At 35.7% G+C, this 17,460-nt stretch overlaps 1 protein-coding gene across 1 annotated transcript; it reads right to left on the bottom strand.

Annotated features, from left to right (window-relative positions):
* Positions 1–5,128: 5,128 nt before the first annotated feature.
* On the bottom strand, positions 5,129–15,315 carry LOC125676261 (uncharacterized). The gene is made up of 8 exons (XM_056161007.1): positions 15,187–15,315; positions 13,444–13,505; positions 12,984–13,142; positions 12,470–12,705; positions 9,438–9,538; positions 9,122–9,150; positions 7,481–7,615; positions 5,129–5,592 (listed from the first exon to the last, which is right to left on the bottom strand). The coding sequence occupies exons 1-8, from the start codon at positions 15,267–15,269 to the stop codon at positions 5,258–5,260; spliced, it is 1,140 nt and encodes a 379-aa protein (XP_056016982.1). The 5' UTR covers positions 15,270–15,315; the 3' UTR covers positions 5,129–5,257.
* Positions 15,316–17,460: the final 2,145 nt, after the last annotated feature.

Genomic DNA, 17,460 nt, shown 5'->3' with positions numbered 1-17,460 from the left:
TACTGTTTAATCAAAACTTGATCTAATAGGTAATGTGCACTGTTAATTAACATGATATGCACATAGGTTCATGTTTCATTTATTGATCTACCAGAGTTTGAATACTGTTGACTAAAGTGTGGAATTTGAAACACATTATTTAAGGAAGTAGTCTCCTGTTTTTTTTTAACATGTGCATTGGAAAATAGAAACAAAGCAAGCATGGATCAATTAGCATAATCAGTGAAGATGGTATTAAATGCAGATACTGATATACTGCTCGTATTCAATACTACAAATGGAAATGACATTCCTCATATTGAGTAATTTAACTCATTCTTTTAAAGGGATTGGTTCACGTTTTTCAAAAGAAATATTTTTCATTTTTGATGTTACAAATTAAGAATATAACTCATTAGAAGTTGGCAACCCAAAAATTTGGACCATCTGAATGCAAAATTTTTAGCTTTGATTCTGTGTTATGTAAACAAAGACGCGAGTCTATTTATGTAAACAAACAAACCAGTGAAATGTTATAATTTAAAGCATCATCATTTTGTACAATCGCAATTTTAACTTTTAAATGACACATTTTACCTAAAGTGTACTTGAGATGGGATATATATAATAAACTTGGATCAATATCTATTTATTTTAAAAACTTTGTAAACAATAACACACATCAATCTATGTTTTTAAAACAAATAGTAGTTTATTGTGGGGAGCGAATGTCTGCCCGGTAGTTTATTATGGGGACCGAATGTCTGCCGGTAATGTACATGTATGTATTATGGAGAGTAAATGTCTGCCCGGTAGTTTATTATGGGGAATGAATGTCTGCCCGGTAGTGTATTATGGGGAGTAAATGTCTGCCTGGTAGTGTATTATGGAGATGTGAGTATTGGAAGCATGCAGCTTAATCAGCTGATTACATGTACCCTGTGCTTGCATAGTTTTTATCCTCCTATAATACAAATAACAACCACCTTTTCATAAGCAAGAACAAATGAAAATCACATAGTATAATCAAAACATGTTTTTTGTACAAATGAAGGTGTTGTTAAACGTGGAACGAGAAACGGAACAGAAGTTAAGAATTAGAATGATTAATGTAACTAAGATGACACCAAAAAATCGGAAGACATTACTTTGTTATGATTAAAAAGAAAAAATTTGGAAATTTGTTTACAAGCGAGGAAACAATTTACTTTAAAATTCTGCATCATGAATTGATTCAGAGAAGTTAAATGTTTGTACAAGAATTTACAAAACGTTTTACAAGAAATTTGAAATGTCGGCATTGACTTGTTGCCGTGTTAGCGAGCGGGGACACTTATGAGTAGATTGATTGATGTTTTCCTCCACTTACAATGTACATGTACCTGCGAAGAGATCACCGACCTTCCGAAAGTAAACAGCCGGTCGGGAAACTTTCTCACTTACCGGTGCGAGCGGGATTCGAAACCACACCGACAGATGTGAGAGGCCGTGTGATTTTGAGCGCTATCATGGCTATGCTTAAACCACGGAGGCCTACTATGAGTAGATAATAGAAAGAACACACGTCATTAACGCACATTTACATGTGATACTCCACAGTGAGTGTGAACATATGTACAGTGTATATATCAATTCATGATCTTATTAAGTCTGCTAGTTGAATATCTTGTGTTTGTTATATCATTTTTTTACTAACAGACTTTGTGACCGCAGCACTACATTCCTAAATATGGAGGACTTCTAGCAGTTTATTTCTAAACTAAATACTTGTATCTTAATATTTAAATTAATAATGAGAGGACTATTTAATTCCATTCAAGCATAAATTGTCCTTTAGCCTTTTAGGTATTTCATATCTGTTAATTCCTCATACTATGAATCGTAAACTTCACCTTAGTTTTCATTTGTTCTGTTTCAATCTATTTCGCCCGCTGTATCTCTTCGGGTTGAACACTAATCCGCAGGATATCGGTAGGCTAAATGTACGAACTTTCAAATAAATTCATCCCAAATGAGGCAAACCTTCCGGACTCGTTCGCTTTAGAATTTGATGTGATACATAAATACATACATGTATTATACCAGGTGTATAACTAAATGACGAATAAAAGGAAGTTCGATGTAAGAAAGCTATGTTTTGGGGGGAAATTGTTGAAAAATTATTTTATCTTTTACAATATTGTTTTTTTTGGGGGGGGGGGGTGGATGTGGGTGGGTGTTATTCATTGGATATAAAAGAAAATTCCAGTCTTTTTTAGTATCATTTTTATACGCCCGTCATTAGACGGGACGTATTATGTTATGGCGCTGTCCGTCCGGCTGGCTGTCCGTCGGTCCGTCCCGGGTCATGTTTTCCGGACTTTTTTCCGTAACGGATGTATGTACAACTTTGAAATTTGGGCACAATATCTCCCTCAAGAATTGTAAGAATGAGTTTGCATTACACCTGGATTGGTCCATCGTTGACCTACTTTAGGGCTATAAGTATCTCAAACAGTTTTCCGGACTTTTTTTTATTTATTATTGATACAGATATTGCCCTGAAATTTAGTTGGAAGTTTCCTCTTGGAGGAATACAAGTTCAGTTTGCATTTCAGCTGGATTGGTCCATCCATGACCTACTTTTAAGCTAAAATAGGTCAAACAGTTTTTTTTTATTATTACGGATACAGATATTGCCCTGATATTTAGTCATAGGCTTTCTCTCAGAGGAATACAAGTTTAGTTTTCTTTTCAGCTGGATTGGTCCATCCTTGACCTACTTTTTGGAAAAAATTAGGTCAAACAATTTTCCAGGCTTTTTTCATTACGGATACAGATATTGCCCTGATATTTAGTCATAGGCTTCCTCTCAGAGGAATACAAGTTCAGTTTTCATTTCATCCTTGACCTACTTTTTGGAATTTTTTTTTTAGGTCAAACAGTTTTCCGGGCTTTTTTTTCATTACGTATACAGATATTGCCCTGATATTTAATCAAAGGCTTCCTCTCAGAAAGACACAAGTTCAGTGTGCATTTCAGCTGGATTGGTCCATCCTTGACATACTTTTGGACTAAAAGTAGGTCAGACAGTTTTCCAGGCTTTTTGCATTACGGATACAGATATTGCCCTGATATTTAATCAAAGGCTCACTGTCCGACGGTGTATATTGTACTGTTTGCTGTACTCTTGTTTTTTCTTTATTAATATTTTTCATTGTAAGTTAATGCTTTTAGAATACAAGTACATACATGTATGCATTAGTATGAAGTATATGAAACGATGGATTCTGTGGATGACTTCCCGCTCTCTCTCTCTCTGTAATGTCTGTCTCCCTTGTTCATGATAAACCTTTTATTTTGCAAAATGCTGACCTCCTCATAACATAATTGCTTACAATATTTTCCGTTCCGTCTTCCGTTTCGTTTTCCGTTCCGTGTTTATACCCCCATCACACTAGGCCACGTTCACACTACGACCATGTAAAAATTGATGATCGTAGTGCGATCGGGTACGTCGTAGTAAGGTCGTAGTAAGAACGTAGTAAGGTCTTTATGGTCGTGGAGCAACTTTGAACATGCTCAAAACAAACGTAGTGCGGTCGTGGTCAAATTTGATCGTAGTGGAAGCGTAGTAAGGACGTACTAAGGTCGTATTTAGATCGGCATCGTCGTAGTAGCATCGTAATGGGATCGTGATGCAGAAGAAAACTACTGCACTGCGATCCCACTACGCTCTTTAAACGACCATCCCGTTTTCACTACGTTCTCATTACGATCATCCCGTTTGCACTACGTTTTCTTCACGCTTCCGCTACGATCACGGCACGTCCATACTATGTTGTTGAAGACTGTAGTACGTTTCAACCAAGCTCATCCCGTCCTTAATACGTCCTCACTACGATTTCACTGCACGCAAGCCACGACCGAATTACGTTCTGTTCTCCCCCACACACTGGTATAAAAACTGAACAAAGGTTGCATATGACCATTGCTTCTTTGGAATCATGGAAAGACCAAACCAAGAAATATTGATGGAGATGTTGATGCATATTCAGTATATGGCATTTAACGACCAAGCTGCTATATTGTTACTTAGGCGAAGGAGGAGGAGAATCGTAAGGCAGCGTAGATCTTGCTGGATGACAAGAAGGTTTTGACCTGTATTTATACTGAATCTGGATCTGATTCAGCTGCTGCAAAGCGTGGCGACAGCGGCGCGGAAACGTGGTAGAACCGTAGTAAGATCGTGGTGGAATCGTTGAAAGATTGTGGTACAATCGTGGCAGAAGCGTAGGAAACTCGTGTTGCAGTCGTGGGAGTCGTGGTGAGAGCGTAGTTAGAACGTGATGGACGTAGTGGGAGCGTAGTAAGAACTTGATGAACGTAGTGAGAACGTGGTGAAATCATAACAAGGCCGTAGTTTCATCGTAGTGGAGTCGTGATAAAAGCGTAGTGAGGACGTAGTAACATCGTGAAGACAGACAAAATTACAAATTCATGCCGTTCGCACTACGATCTCACCACGATCTAAAAAAAATGATAGAACGTAGTGAGGTCGTGATGTAGTGTGACAGGGCCATTAGCAACACCTTACAAATGACTGGTTTCATGCATTGATTAGATAAAATGGCATTAAAATTCAAATGACGAACAATGATTGATACCATGACAAAAATTTTGCTTTACAACAGTAACACTATACTGCATATTTGTACAACTGATAGACACATTAGACGCACCAAACATTCGTGTGAATACCCCCCCCCCCCCCCCAATGGTAAAGATCCTTCATTTCAAACCCGTGCGTAAATGTTTCATTTCAAAGCCGTGCGTAAATGTTCCAGATAGTGATCAGTGACACATGAGTGTTTTACATTTAATCACATCTCCAACACTAGCTTGGAATATCAATATGAGATTGGTTTCATCACAATTTAATTTGTCTGATGATTTTACGTTGTAAGTAGAGGTAACTTGTGATGAATTGAGATTAAAATATCTGAAAATCTTGAAAACAAACGACTCTTTCTGTGGTGTTTGAAAATGGGTAGAATTATGCAGACCCAACAGACATCAACGTAAACATAAGCATAAGTTAAACCATATAAAATCATGAATTATTCTCTCTCTCTCTCTCTCTCTCTCTCTCTCTCTCTCTCTCTCTCTCTTTCGTGTGTTTGTATTCTCATGGGTTCCACACTTTTATATCTTGTAACAATTCACATGTATATCGCAGCTGGGCCAATATTTCCCGGAAGTACATACAGTATTCCCATCGTCCAAAATAGCCGCTTTATCAAGGTAGAGTCATCGTCACCATCTCGGTGACAGTGAAGCCATCAGGTTTGTCATTATTACGATGTCTTTTCTGGATCTGGTTGCTGTATTCAGGATCGTTTAAGGTGGTTACCGTTTGTTTCGGAGACGTGTCGTCAGCAGGGCGTGGAAGATCGTAGCTGGGTTCTGTTGGCCGTGTGTCGAAAGCAAAAATTGTCCTGTGATCTCTCCGCATGTATTTACTTCCGACCAGAATCACGAAGAGAAAGATGATCAATATCAGCACGATAAATATGGAAATCAGAACTGGGTTAGAGGCGGAAATGTAGTAGAAGTGTTCTTTTTCAATGGACTCTGTAATGAAGTGAAACAAATATATTTAAGCATTGTATTTTTTCTTTTGAGATATCGTCCATCGTACAAACAGCTGACCGCGCTTATAATCATTAATTGGAGTTTTTATCCGTGTCAATGATATTTTTTGTTGTATTTAAATTTAGCGTTCTTTGCCAGGGATAGAAGAGCAAAATCGCTTTTGTTGCCAAAAAATTGAGAGCGATAAGAGAATGAACAAAAACTATTACGAAGAGGAAAAATATAATTTAATTACATTATGCAGACTACAGGTTGCGTATTTCGGAATGTTTTTACATGTTAAACTACAGTGTCAATAAAAATTATATTGAATGAATTCCGAATGTACGTGTATTCGCAGGCCATGATCAGACGCCCTGGTCATAATTTTTTAGAATATACTTTTAAAAGTCAAAAGCGAGATTTTGTATCTATACCCTTCGCTGGTTAAAAACACACAAATATCTTACTGACATTTTGAATCAAATTACTGAAATACATAAGAGCTGACTTTACATTTTTTTTTTTTTTTGCAACTAGGATCTATCAAAATATGCTAACTCTAAAACAGACATGGTAATATACCCCAATAATGTTTGTAGAAAAGAGATAGAATGCAAGTAAATTGTCACGAAAAATTATTATATACATGTACATGTACTAGAAATTGTTTTTTTTTTTTTATGAAAAACAAATGTCTCCCCAACTCCCCAATTCGAAGTTCTCCAAATGAAACCTCGACCCCTTAATATACTGCATGGTATGGAGGAGAAAGCATGAGCAGGAACTTAGATATTATGAATTCTGACAAGCCATAGGAGAAGTGTTCACAAACTATTTTGCACCCTCCACCCCTCAGATCAACTATAACTTTAAAAATACCAATTAGATCCTCCTGTCCCTGCAATATGCACATCTGCAAATGGCATTGAAGTATTGTACAACATTTCAAGTTTATCGGATAAGCCATATAGGGCGAGAAGTGTTTACAAGCTATTTTAACATCATCCATCCCTCTTAGATCCACCGTAACTTTTAGAAAAAATGATTGAATTATCCTGTCCTACCAATATACACATCTATAAATGGCAATGAAGCATTGTACAAATGTGTATCCGATAACCATATAGGAGGAGAAGCGTTCACAAGATTTTGCGACATACAGACGGACAGAAAGTACAAAAACAACATGTCTGCCCCTGAAAGAGGGGATACATAATTATTGAGAAACGTTGCGTATGCCCCTATGTATCACAAATTTAAAGCTATAGGAGCAATCACTAGATACGTATTTATACCTTGGGTTAACGCGCCCAGGACATGAACGGGGTTCAACTCCTCGACCTCCAGGTCCCGAAATGCGACGGGTCGAAATATTTTCACCTAAAATTTTAATTTTGCCAAGGTGTTGGTTCTGCAGTAGCTAGTTTGAATTGACTGCGGTATGTTGAATTGACTGCGGGATGTTGAATTGACTGCGGGATGTTGAATTGACTGCGGTATGTTGAATTGACTGCGGGATGTTGAACCGAGCTGCTATGTTACAATACTGTCATATTGAGTAATGTTTGTATTTACACCCACCCAGTAAATAAAAAAAAAAAACCCATATGACAATGCGTACGTAGAAAAATGGTCACGAATATTAATGCATGTAGTTAGATTTACTGCAGAATTGGATTCTATGTACAGGTCTAATGGTCTTGAAAATGGCCTCAAACCCACTAATCGAATTATCTTGGTATTTTTTTTTAAAGTTGATTTTGAATATCTCAACTAGTCTAGGTTCTGTAGAAGTTGATCAAGACGACTGTACGTCATGTAATAATAACGTTTTAGATACATAACTGTTACAATCCAGATAATGTAAATAAAATAATAAACAAACCTTCGTCGATTACACATCCGAGCGCTGCGTCACAAAATTTGCCTCCACAGTAGCACTTCTGCTGACAGTCATATCCGTAGTTAGGGAAGCGGCAGATCTCGGAGCAATTCACGCCAAAATAACCAGCGACGCATTCTGTACAATCAGATGTAATACAAAAAAGTCAAATGTTATGTTGAGTAAACTGGAAATGATATAAACCTAATCCTTATTGAAGACCTGCCTTAAGGAGGAATGACACGCCAGAGGAATTTGATATGGATGTAAAGTGAAGAATATTGACAATAATATTTTTATATCGAAAACTTTCGTTATTAATTAAAAATGCAGTGATAGTAGACAATAACCCCTGCATGGACTCGAACTCTCAAAATTTACAGATCACCAGTCGAGACGTTCATACGGAAGCATATTACGGCCGCAGCAGTATCTTTTTAGTTTGTTATAACAAATTAGTAATTTGTTATAACAAATTACTAGTCTGTTATAACAAATTACTAATCTGTTAAAACGAACTACTAATCTGTTGTAACAAATTTCTGATCTGTTATAACAAATTATCAATCTTTTATAATAAATTACTAATCTGTTATAACAAATGATCAATTATAACGAAAGAAGTTCTAAAAAAAAAAGAAAAAAAAAAGGATACTGCAGCGGCCCTAATATGCTTCTGTACGTCCACCGACTAATCTACCCACTTGGCAATCAAATTTAAAAGAAATACCTGTATAAAAGTATTGCTAATGTTTATGTTTCATTCATGTTGGAAAAGGAAGTCATCCTGCGCAGCCATTATGACGCTTGGGTTTACTTCCTTAATCACAAGTTAGTCCATCACGTGTCAGTTAATCTCATTCCAGTTAATCAAATCTCAATTAATCACACTCAGTTAATCACATCAGTTAACCATTTGTCAGTTAATCCAATCTCAATTAATCACACTCAGTGAATTACATAAATGTCAGTGAATAAGATCACAGTTAACCATTTGTCAGTTAATCCAATCTCAATTAATCACACTCAGTGAATTACATAAATGTCAGTGAATAAGATCACAGTTAATCATTTGTCAGTTAACCAAATCTCAATTAATCACACTCAGTGAATTACATAAATGTCAATGAATAAGATCACAGTTAATCATTTGTCAGTTAACCAAATCTCAATTAATCACACTCAGTTAATTACATAAATAAAAGGTGAAGATAACGAACAGTGATCATTCTCATAACTCTTACAAGCAATACAAAATAGATAGCTGGGTAAACACGGACCTCTGGACACACCAGAGGTGGGATCAGTTGCCTAGGAGGAGTAAGCATCCCCTGTCGACCGGTCACATAAATGTCAGTGAATAACATCACAGTTAATCACATGTCAGTTAACCAAATCTCAATTAATCACACGTGTCAGTTACATGTTATATCTTGTATTTGCTGATTATTGTAAGTTGCTATAACACCCATTCACTGATTCCAAATGCTTGTAAAAAATTGCAGACTAGTATATGAAACTTCTTAGTATACAGGATGAAAACTGAAAAGACTGCTGATATTACCTTATAATGATAATTACATTATTAACAACATAACATCACATACCGGTATATACAATGTACCATAGAAAATAAAAACTTACTTGTGCATAACTGTGTCTTCTCGCTCCTTCTGAAGTGTGAACAACACATGTGTAATCGTCAAAGAATTTAAATTGTTGTGATTAGAATTAAAGTAATCAAGTATTTTATAAACACGTGTATGTATTAGTTTCCGTAGTTGATCCATAACAGGTTTATTTATATAGAAGAGAACAGAGTACGGATTACATTTACGCATTAGCTGTACTGGCGAATTTGTATTCTAGCAAAAGCATGAATTTTAATCCCTCGGAAATTAATGGATCTACAGTATAACAATGTATAGTAAATATACAGAATGAACACATTTGTACTTACTGAAGGCATCGCTGGATGGGTGACACCATTCTGGACATTACAAATAAAACGAAATTTTCTAGTGCTGCTTTCCGCATCTCTCCGAAATCTCTGTGTGGTGTGAATTTAATTTAAAATCAAATTCAATTCTAGGAATAATAATCTGCAGTGATTAAATTTTATAAATGTGAAATCAACATGTTCCTTCCGCGTTTTTCTCCTTGATTTTATTAGGTACTAAGTGAAAACCAGTTCCCGTTCAGATTGGAGAGAGAGAGAGAGAGAGAGAGAGAGAGAGAGAGAGAGAGAGAGAGAGAGATTTAGAGAGATTTTTAATCAGTTTGAAAAACATCCAAACATTCTACGGCGCAATATGTAATACGTTTGGTAACTTGATTAATATTTCCATTTTCTATAGCTTTGATTTTACATTCAACGTGGTAAGAAACTGTTTGTATACCTGTGCATTATAGTCGTTCAATAACCATTCTAAAGACCCAAATATATAAGCATACCTAACGCTCATATTTCATATCAAATTAAATTTTGTGGTGAAAGGATTTAAGAAAAAAACTTAATTGATTCTTCATGATTTTACCATTCAATGTTATCTAATACATTGTATACTTCAATAGTTATACCCTTATGCCTTACTATTAGTACAACCGACTGATGAGACGTGTTGTATGAAGTTCCATGATCAATCCCAGAATCTACCATGTATAGTCTATTGTAGACAGTAGATTCAAAAAGTTTAATGTAGAAACAATGCTGCAAGAACAGCCCAAAACAGAAAGGATTGGGGGATGTATGTTCGAGGCCCTATTCTCTAGAAGGAGAGATGGAATGACGTCAAATGAGTAAGCTAATGCTGCATTTCTTCTTTTGTTTCATGTTATTCACTTCTTTGTCCTGAGAATGGGATGGGTAAGCCAGAAACAAATGACAATTTGTAGTTAGTTTCATTAATTACACTGTAATACTTAATTTATTCGGTGCAAGTATCATTCATTTAAACAAAGTACAACTAGTATATGAGATTAGGAAACACACAAATCTTGCTTTCTATTATTGTACATAAGAGGATTACTAAATACATCTATTACACATTAAATCTGGATACAACATAGAACAAACATGAATTCATCAATAAAGATTATAAATACGTATTTATTATACATACACGGACAATGAATATCTTCCTGGGTAAATATCTACACTACTGGCTACTTATCTATCAGAAAAAAGAAAATAACAAATACGGACAATTTTTATCATGGTAGTATTGATTAGTAAAGCATTTATCCAATATTCAGTTTTGAACTATAAGAAAAATACATTAACATTTTCGGTCTCTGATGAGTTTCTTTCGAGAACTGCACAATAATAGATTTATGGAAAGTACACACTTTAATGTAGACACCGTTCTGTTTCTCACATTTGTAGAATTCTACATTCTAACAAGAAATACCTATTGCTTTCTATTGACTCACATGTGCAGAATGGTCAGTTGTTTTTAAATGTTGGTGCGTAACTTCTACATCCCAGTCTTATTTTAATATAAAGTACTTTACTATTCCTTGAACCAGTATAAAAATAATTTGGTGAGGTTACTATAATGACTGTATAATAAGAGTTATAGCATATTTTTTTTATTGTTTGGATTCTTTAGCGAATTGGTTTGCCGAGTATTGTAAGTGTGGTCCGTGCTTTCATGGATAATACATGTAAATGTTTATAACTGGGAGAATTGTTCTTCTCACGGTCAAACGAATTATGACTCTACACATGCGTAGAAACACGTACACGTGCAACATAATCATACTAGTGGATAACTTAATGATAATTTAACAACATGCAGTAATATCAAATTATCATTTGCTTATGAAAGGTGACGATAACAAACAGTGATCAATCTCATAACTCCTACAAGCAATATAAAATAGAAAGTTGGGCAAACACAGACCCCTGAACACACTCGAGGTGGGATTAGGTGCCTAGGAGGAGTACGCATCCCCTGTCGACCGGTCATGTTTGTGTTATCTTCTTAGTTATAAATGGGAACACTCCATATCCACAGGCATATTTATGTATATATTGATCGTGTCGATATATCAAACAAAAATATCGACTGATAGTTGATTTGACGACATGATAATGGAAACAATATAACATTTGATGACAACATAATGATTTAGAACACTATTAACATTACTTTAAAAAAGCATGTATTATAAAAGAACAAAGAAGGCTATTTGTGATACTGGTCTAATTTGATACCTTGGAATAATTTTCTTCAAAATTGTCCAATGAGACATAAAACAACAGCAAACAACGGCAAACTAACAACTCAACTGTATGACAAACGGGATGCTTTCAGCTTCTCAATCGTCAACTTCCCATATTTATGTAGCAATATTCCATTATCACCTGCATATGGTACTTATATCTCTCAAATGATTCGATACGCAAGAGCTTGTTCTGCTTATGGCCAGTCTATAAATCGAAGCAGGCTACTTACTGATAAACAAGTTAATGATGCTAGGGTTCCAACAGTCTCGTTTGAAGACAGCATTTTGCCAATTTATTGTCGTTATAACGATCTAGTTTGCCAATACAATCTATCATTGGGTCAACTGTTGTCTGACGTGTTTCTTACCGATTGTTAGATCGTTCTTGACACACTGATTTTGACTAAGGATAACCCTGTTTACCTTATCAAGATATAGGGCTCACGGCGGGTGTGACCGGTCTACATGGGATGCTTACTTCTCTTAGTCACCTGATATCACCTCTAGTGTGTCCAGAGGTCCGTGTTTGCCCAACTATCTATTTTGTATTGCTTATTGGAGTTATGGGATTGATCACTGTTTGTTCGTTATCTTCACCTTACATAAAACAACAAACAAAACAATTTTTAATGTACTCATCAAAACTAAAAGATATAACAGTCTTCATATATTCATTTAGCGTGACCTTGAAGTACAGATTCATGTCTATTTACAGTAATGCTATATACAGCTAGAATGTTGAAAAACGCATGAACTCTAGTAATAATTTGCAATTGCGTAATGTGATTCAGAAACGTTGTTACAATTTCCAGAAGTGAAACACGTCGTGATGGATTTAAGGATAGATATGTGTCTTCTGTTGACGATGGTAACAACAGCAAAAGCGATGAAAACCAGAATGATAACTAATGATGTTAATATTATTCCAATGATAACAGGATTCATTTCGGAAGAGTCGGTATGGCTGACAACATTTCTATACACCACCGCTAACGCAGCTAGGAGGAAAAAGAATATGTTAAAGAATATTATACAGATGTATTTTCAAAATTATCAATTAGATTCATAGATTATCTGAGGCATTGAAATAATTGTACATTTGGCGTATTCAAAATATTAGTAGTGCGATTTTTGATTGTGAATATGTTTCATATTTTAGGATTTTCAAATATGAATTTGTGACCAATGAGACTGCACCCACGGCGCTGACATCTACATATCGCTTACATAAATACACGTATTGATAGAGAGAGAGAGAGTCATATGAACAATTTACAGGTTTGTTGAATTGATGGAACAGCAGTTGTCTGACATCCATGAGCTGGATTGCACAAATCCTCGGCACAATCTGAACACGACTGTTGACAACTCTCCCCAAAGTTTGGATATCTACAAAGCTTTGAGCAATTGTATCCATAGTAACCAGCTTCACAGTCTGTAAGAATACATGACAAGAGGAGAAGTAAATTATTGGTATGTGACACATTTTTGTTTCATATTCAGGAACTAAAATTCTCAAAATGTCATATTGAGGCAATTCATGCACGGATCTATAATGATGAACAAGTTATTTATGAATTAATATATGATTTAAGAAGATAATATTGAGATTTATATCGGCTGATGCGTAATAAAGTAAGACACCCACGTGTATATAAGTGGTATTTATCCTGATATTGTATTTTTGATTCTAAGAAGCTCAACATCTAAACTACTATGAATTATAAATCACCAACCCATACATGTCCGGTGTCTCTCATTCCATTTGCAATCTTCATGGCACGATTGCTGAGAATGTCTATGATAAAATAATTTACATTTAGACTCACTTTTGCTGTACGAATTTAGATATCTGGATTATGTTGTACAACATTGAATTACCCATACTGAAATAATAGTCAAGTTGATGAAATATTTCCTTGACTGATGATATGTGCATACGTTCCTATCACAATTCCTATCTGTAGCTAACATAATAGGTTGAAGGAACCCGCCATGCTTTTCAACATGTTTGTTATATCTTCTGTATACTGACAAAGAACAGAGCTCGTACAGACCAGGAACTTTGTTATTTTCATGGATAATTTCGAAAGATTAGTATTGCTTTTAGGAGTTATGCAAATGATCACTGTTCGTTATCTTCACCTTTCATTAGTCAAAACGCTAAAAGTTGACATTTACAATGTATTCTGCAAAAACAACAACTATAATTATGACTAATACAAGTCCTAAAATTTAAGTATGATGATAAATAAGTATGCAAAAACTGAATGAATTGAAGAATGTAGTGAAGATCAATTTGAGCTACCTGTGCAAATAAACAGTGTATTTTGAATTATGACAACAAAGTGCTCTCTACCTAGTAACATGATGGTATATAGCTGTAGAGAGTAATGAAGTATTGTCATACTAAACAAGCTCAAGTGTGGTTTAACTTTTGCTGCAAATTTGTGATATATGGAAAATGCATCTCAAACACCGAGCTGACAATTTTCATTCATAATGACGAGATTTTATAAAAATACCTTAACAGACGTGGGTAAGGCTAAGAATTACGTGAACATTACAAGATCTATTTGACTCGAAAATCACCAACATATGTCAAATCCCCGGATAATACAATTCTATAGAAAACATTAAATACTAAGTGGAGGAAAAAGATTACATATGAAAACAAAATATTATCTAAAATAAAACAACAAGCACATACGAAAGCTGAAACGATATACTATGACCATGGCAGGGATAAAAAAGTGATGATTATTCAGTTTAAGCGAATCAGCTTGATAGAAGTCTCTTTGGATGTTTATATTTTGTTTTACATCCATTTCTAGAAATTGTCACTTATATAGACAAACCTTCAGCTTCAGGAAAAGTACGAAAAGTTCAGCTTATGCATGGCACTGTAGTTGATAATAGTGAGGGTTGTTTCTCGTGCCAACGTCTACCGTGACACGAGACCGTTTACCGTGACACGAGACCGTCTACCGTGACACGAGACCGTCTACCATGACATGGGACCCCCGGTTTTAAGGTCATATCCAAGACAACCGGGCATTCGCTTCTGATACCAGGAACATAGCGAAGGAGCAAACACTATGTGTCTGAATGTTTTAGGCTTGAAGCGGCGCCAGTATCGAGAATCGAACTTCGGCCTTATGGTTATGAAGCAAACACCGTAACCACAATGCTACTCTTCCGCTTCTATAAATTGAACTATATCGATCAAACTCGCAGTAATGATTGGTTAATTGAGCTTAAGTATAAAAGCAAGACAGTTGATCATTGATAATCATGAAGCATTATTATATTGTATACTTGGAGGAAGACAAAATTTTCCACAAATGTTCAAATTTCCACCCGCACAAAATTCAAACATGAAAGGAAAAATAATTCATAGGTTCATTTTAAAACCTTGGAGTCACACCAAACATTTGATGCGTGATTGCAGTTTCAGAAAATAATTACTGTTGCCTTACCTCTCACAAAGGTGCGATATACATGGCGGTGCGCTGAAGAGGACTACCAACAGAAGTATGGGTAGTTTTGATTCGTAATTCATTGTGGTATATTTGCTGTACACTACTCCATTCCCCAACTGTTCTCTTTTATGAATAATCTGTATAAAATCTGCTCCCTCTGCACAAAGTAATAACACGTGATTTAGCAGGAAGATAAATCACATCGTAAAAAATATACAAATAGAGGGGAAATATGATAGAGGAAATTATATATTTTGCTTCATATCAAACATTTGAAAATGTATATATTTGGCACTTTGAACCCATTAGATTGCAGAGAATGACAGACGTCTGTCACCATTTTTTTCAGTTTCTTAATTTTTCAATTTTCAATAGAATTCTTTTTTAAACTCTAGGAATGAGAGTTTGAGAAAACTGGTTACAAACAAGCATATGCTATGGGTCCTGTTTCTTCCATTATAAGTTTGCATGCATTTTTTTCGGTAATGGGAGGAACTTCATGTTGGAAATCAGTGACTGACATGCCTCAACAACAACTAAATAATAATAATCTTTATGAACATTACTTCTATACTATCTATTTACCGAATTACACGGATGTTGTCGCTAGACGGTCATTTTGTGGGAAGAAACCGGAAAAAGTCCGCGCGTCCGAGCGGGCGACCATCATACCCTCTCACATACAACCACTTGCTATCATGGGGATCGCACTCAGGTCGCAGCGGTGAAAAGCGAGCGCGTTAATCACTACGCACTTCGGACACCCATAATTTTACAAATATACCATAGGTTTGTCTCACTGAATTTAATGTTTTCTCTTCAAAACAGTAAGGTTCTTTAAGGATGAATTCCTGTTATATTCCTGAAACAAACCAATGTTGATATCGACAATCTAGAGTTTGTGTTAAGATTGATTTTGCATACCAGAGAATCCCAATATTCCGTCAAGGTAGAAACTAGTTTTATATATTATCATTTTGTTACAAAAGGTACATGCATGTATTAATTTGCAGCATAAACCCTGCACAATATGTCATTGAAGCATATTGTATAACGAAGAAGCAACAGACAACGATAAGGTCGATATAATTCGACCAAATTTCTTCTGATGCTAATATGTAAAACTTATACGGTACCAATTTTGATGCACCAGATGCGCATTTCGACAAATAATGTCTCTTCAGTGATGCTCAACCGAAATGTTTGAAATCCGAAATAACTATGAAGTTTTAGAGCTAAATATAGCCAAAAAACAGCGTGCCAAAAAAGTGGAGCCAAATTCGTCCAAGGATAAGAGCTCTGCATGAAGGAGATAATCCTTAATTTTGAAATGAATTTTTAAATTTTATAACAGCAATTAAATATACATCCGTATTTTCAAGCTAGTAACGAAGTACTTAGCTACTGGGCTGTAGAGACCCTCGGGGACTAACAGTCCACCAGCAGAGGCCTCGACCCAGGGCCTGGCCATATATAAGACATGGCCTTCATAGGGATACTACTTCAAAATATCATGGAAGCTTCCTTTAGTCTGTAACATTTGCCAATTAAGGTCTATTCCTTTGGTTTTGAAAAACATTCAGTCATGCAATGCTATTTTTTCAAACTGATTGAAAAATATTAACCACATGGCTAAGACATAGTAACTTATACACAATTTACAATACTTTTGGACTTTTGTTTTAAACTCCTAATTCTATATGATTGATATTTGCATATTCCAAGTGCAAAACGGTCCTTATATATTTTTAGTCAACTACAATGTAGTATTTAACTTCTGCATTGGTTTATGTAGTGTGCTTATATTGTGTTGAAACAAACCGGCCTCTAAGCTAGTTAATGCAAATATTGAAAAACATACACGAAATAGTGAAGCTAATGAACAGAGATCAATTTCTAAAATCCCACCGACAATGTAAAGTTAAGAGTAGGGAATACATAGAACTCTGGGCACACCAAAGGTGGGATTAGGTGTCTAGGGAGAGTAAGCATCTCCTGTTGACCGATCACACCCACCGTGAGCCCTGTATCGTGTTCAGGTAAGATGTTATAACTCATGATCCGGGTTAGAATAGGTCCTCAGTACCCCATTGCTTGTGGTAAGAGGCGACTAAATGGCGGTACTTCGGATGAGACCACAAAAACCTAGGTCACGTATCACAGCAGGTGTGGCACGATAAAGATTCCTCCCTGCTCAATGGCCATAAGCAGCGATCATAGGACTAAATTTCGTAGCCTTTCACCGGGAATGGTGCCGTCATCATATGAGTG

Source organism: Ostrea edulis, chromosome 3 (genome assembly GCF_947568905.1).
Source record: "Ostrea edulis chromosome 3, xbOstEdul1.1, whole genome shotgun sequence".
In the NCBI taxonomy this organism is placed as follows: Eukaryota; Metazoa; Mollusca; class Bivalvia; order Ostreida; family Ostreidae; genus Ostrea; species Ostrea edulis.
Note: the sequence above shows the minus strand (reverse complement) of the source record. Positions and strands in the feature narration are given on the sequence as shown.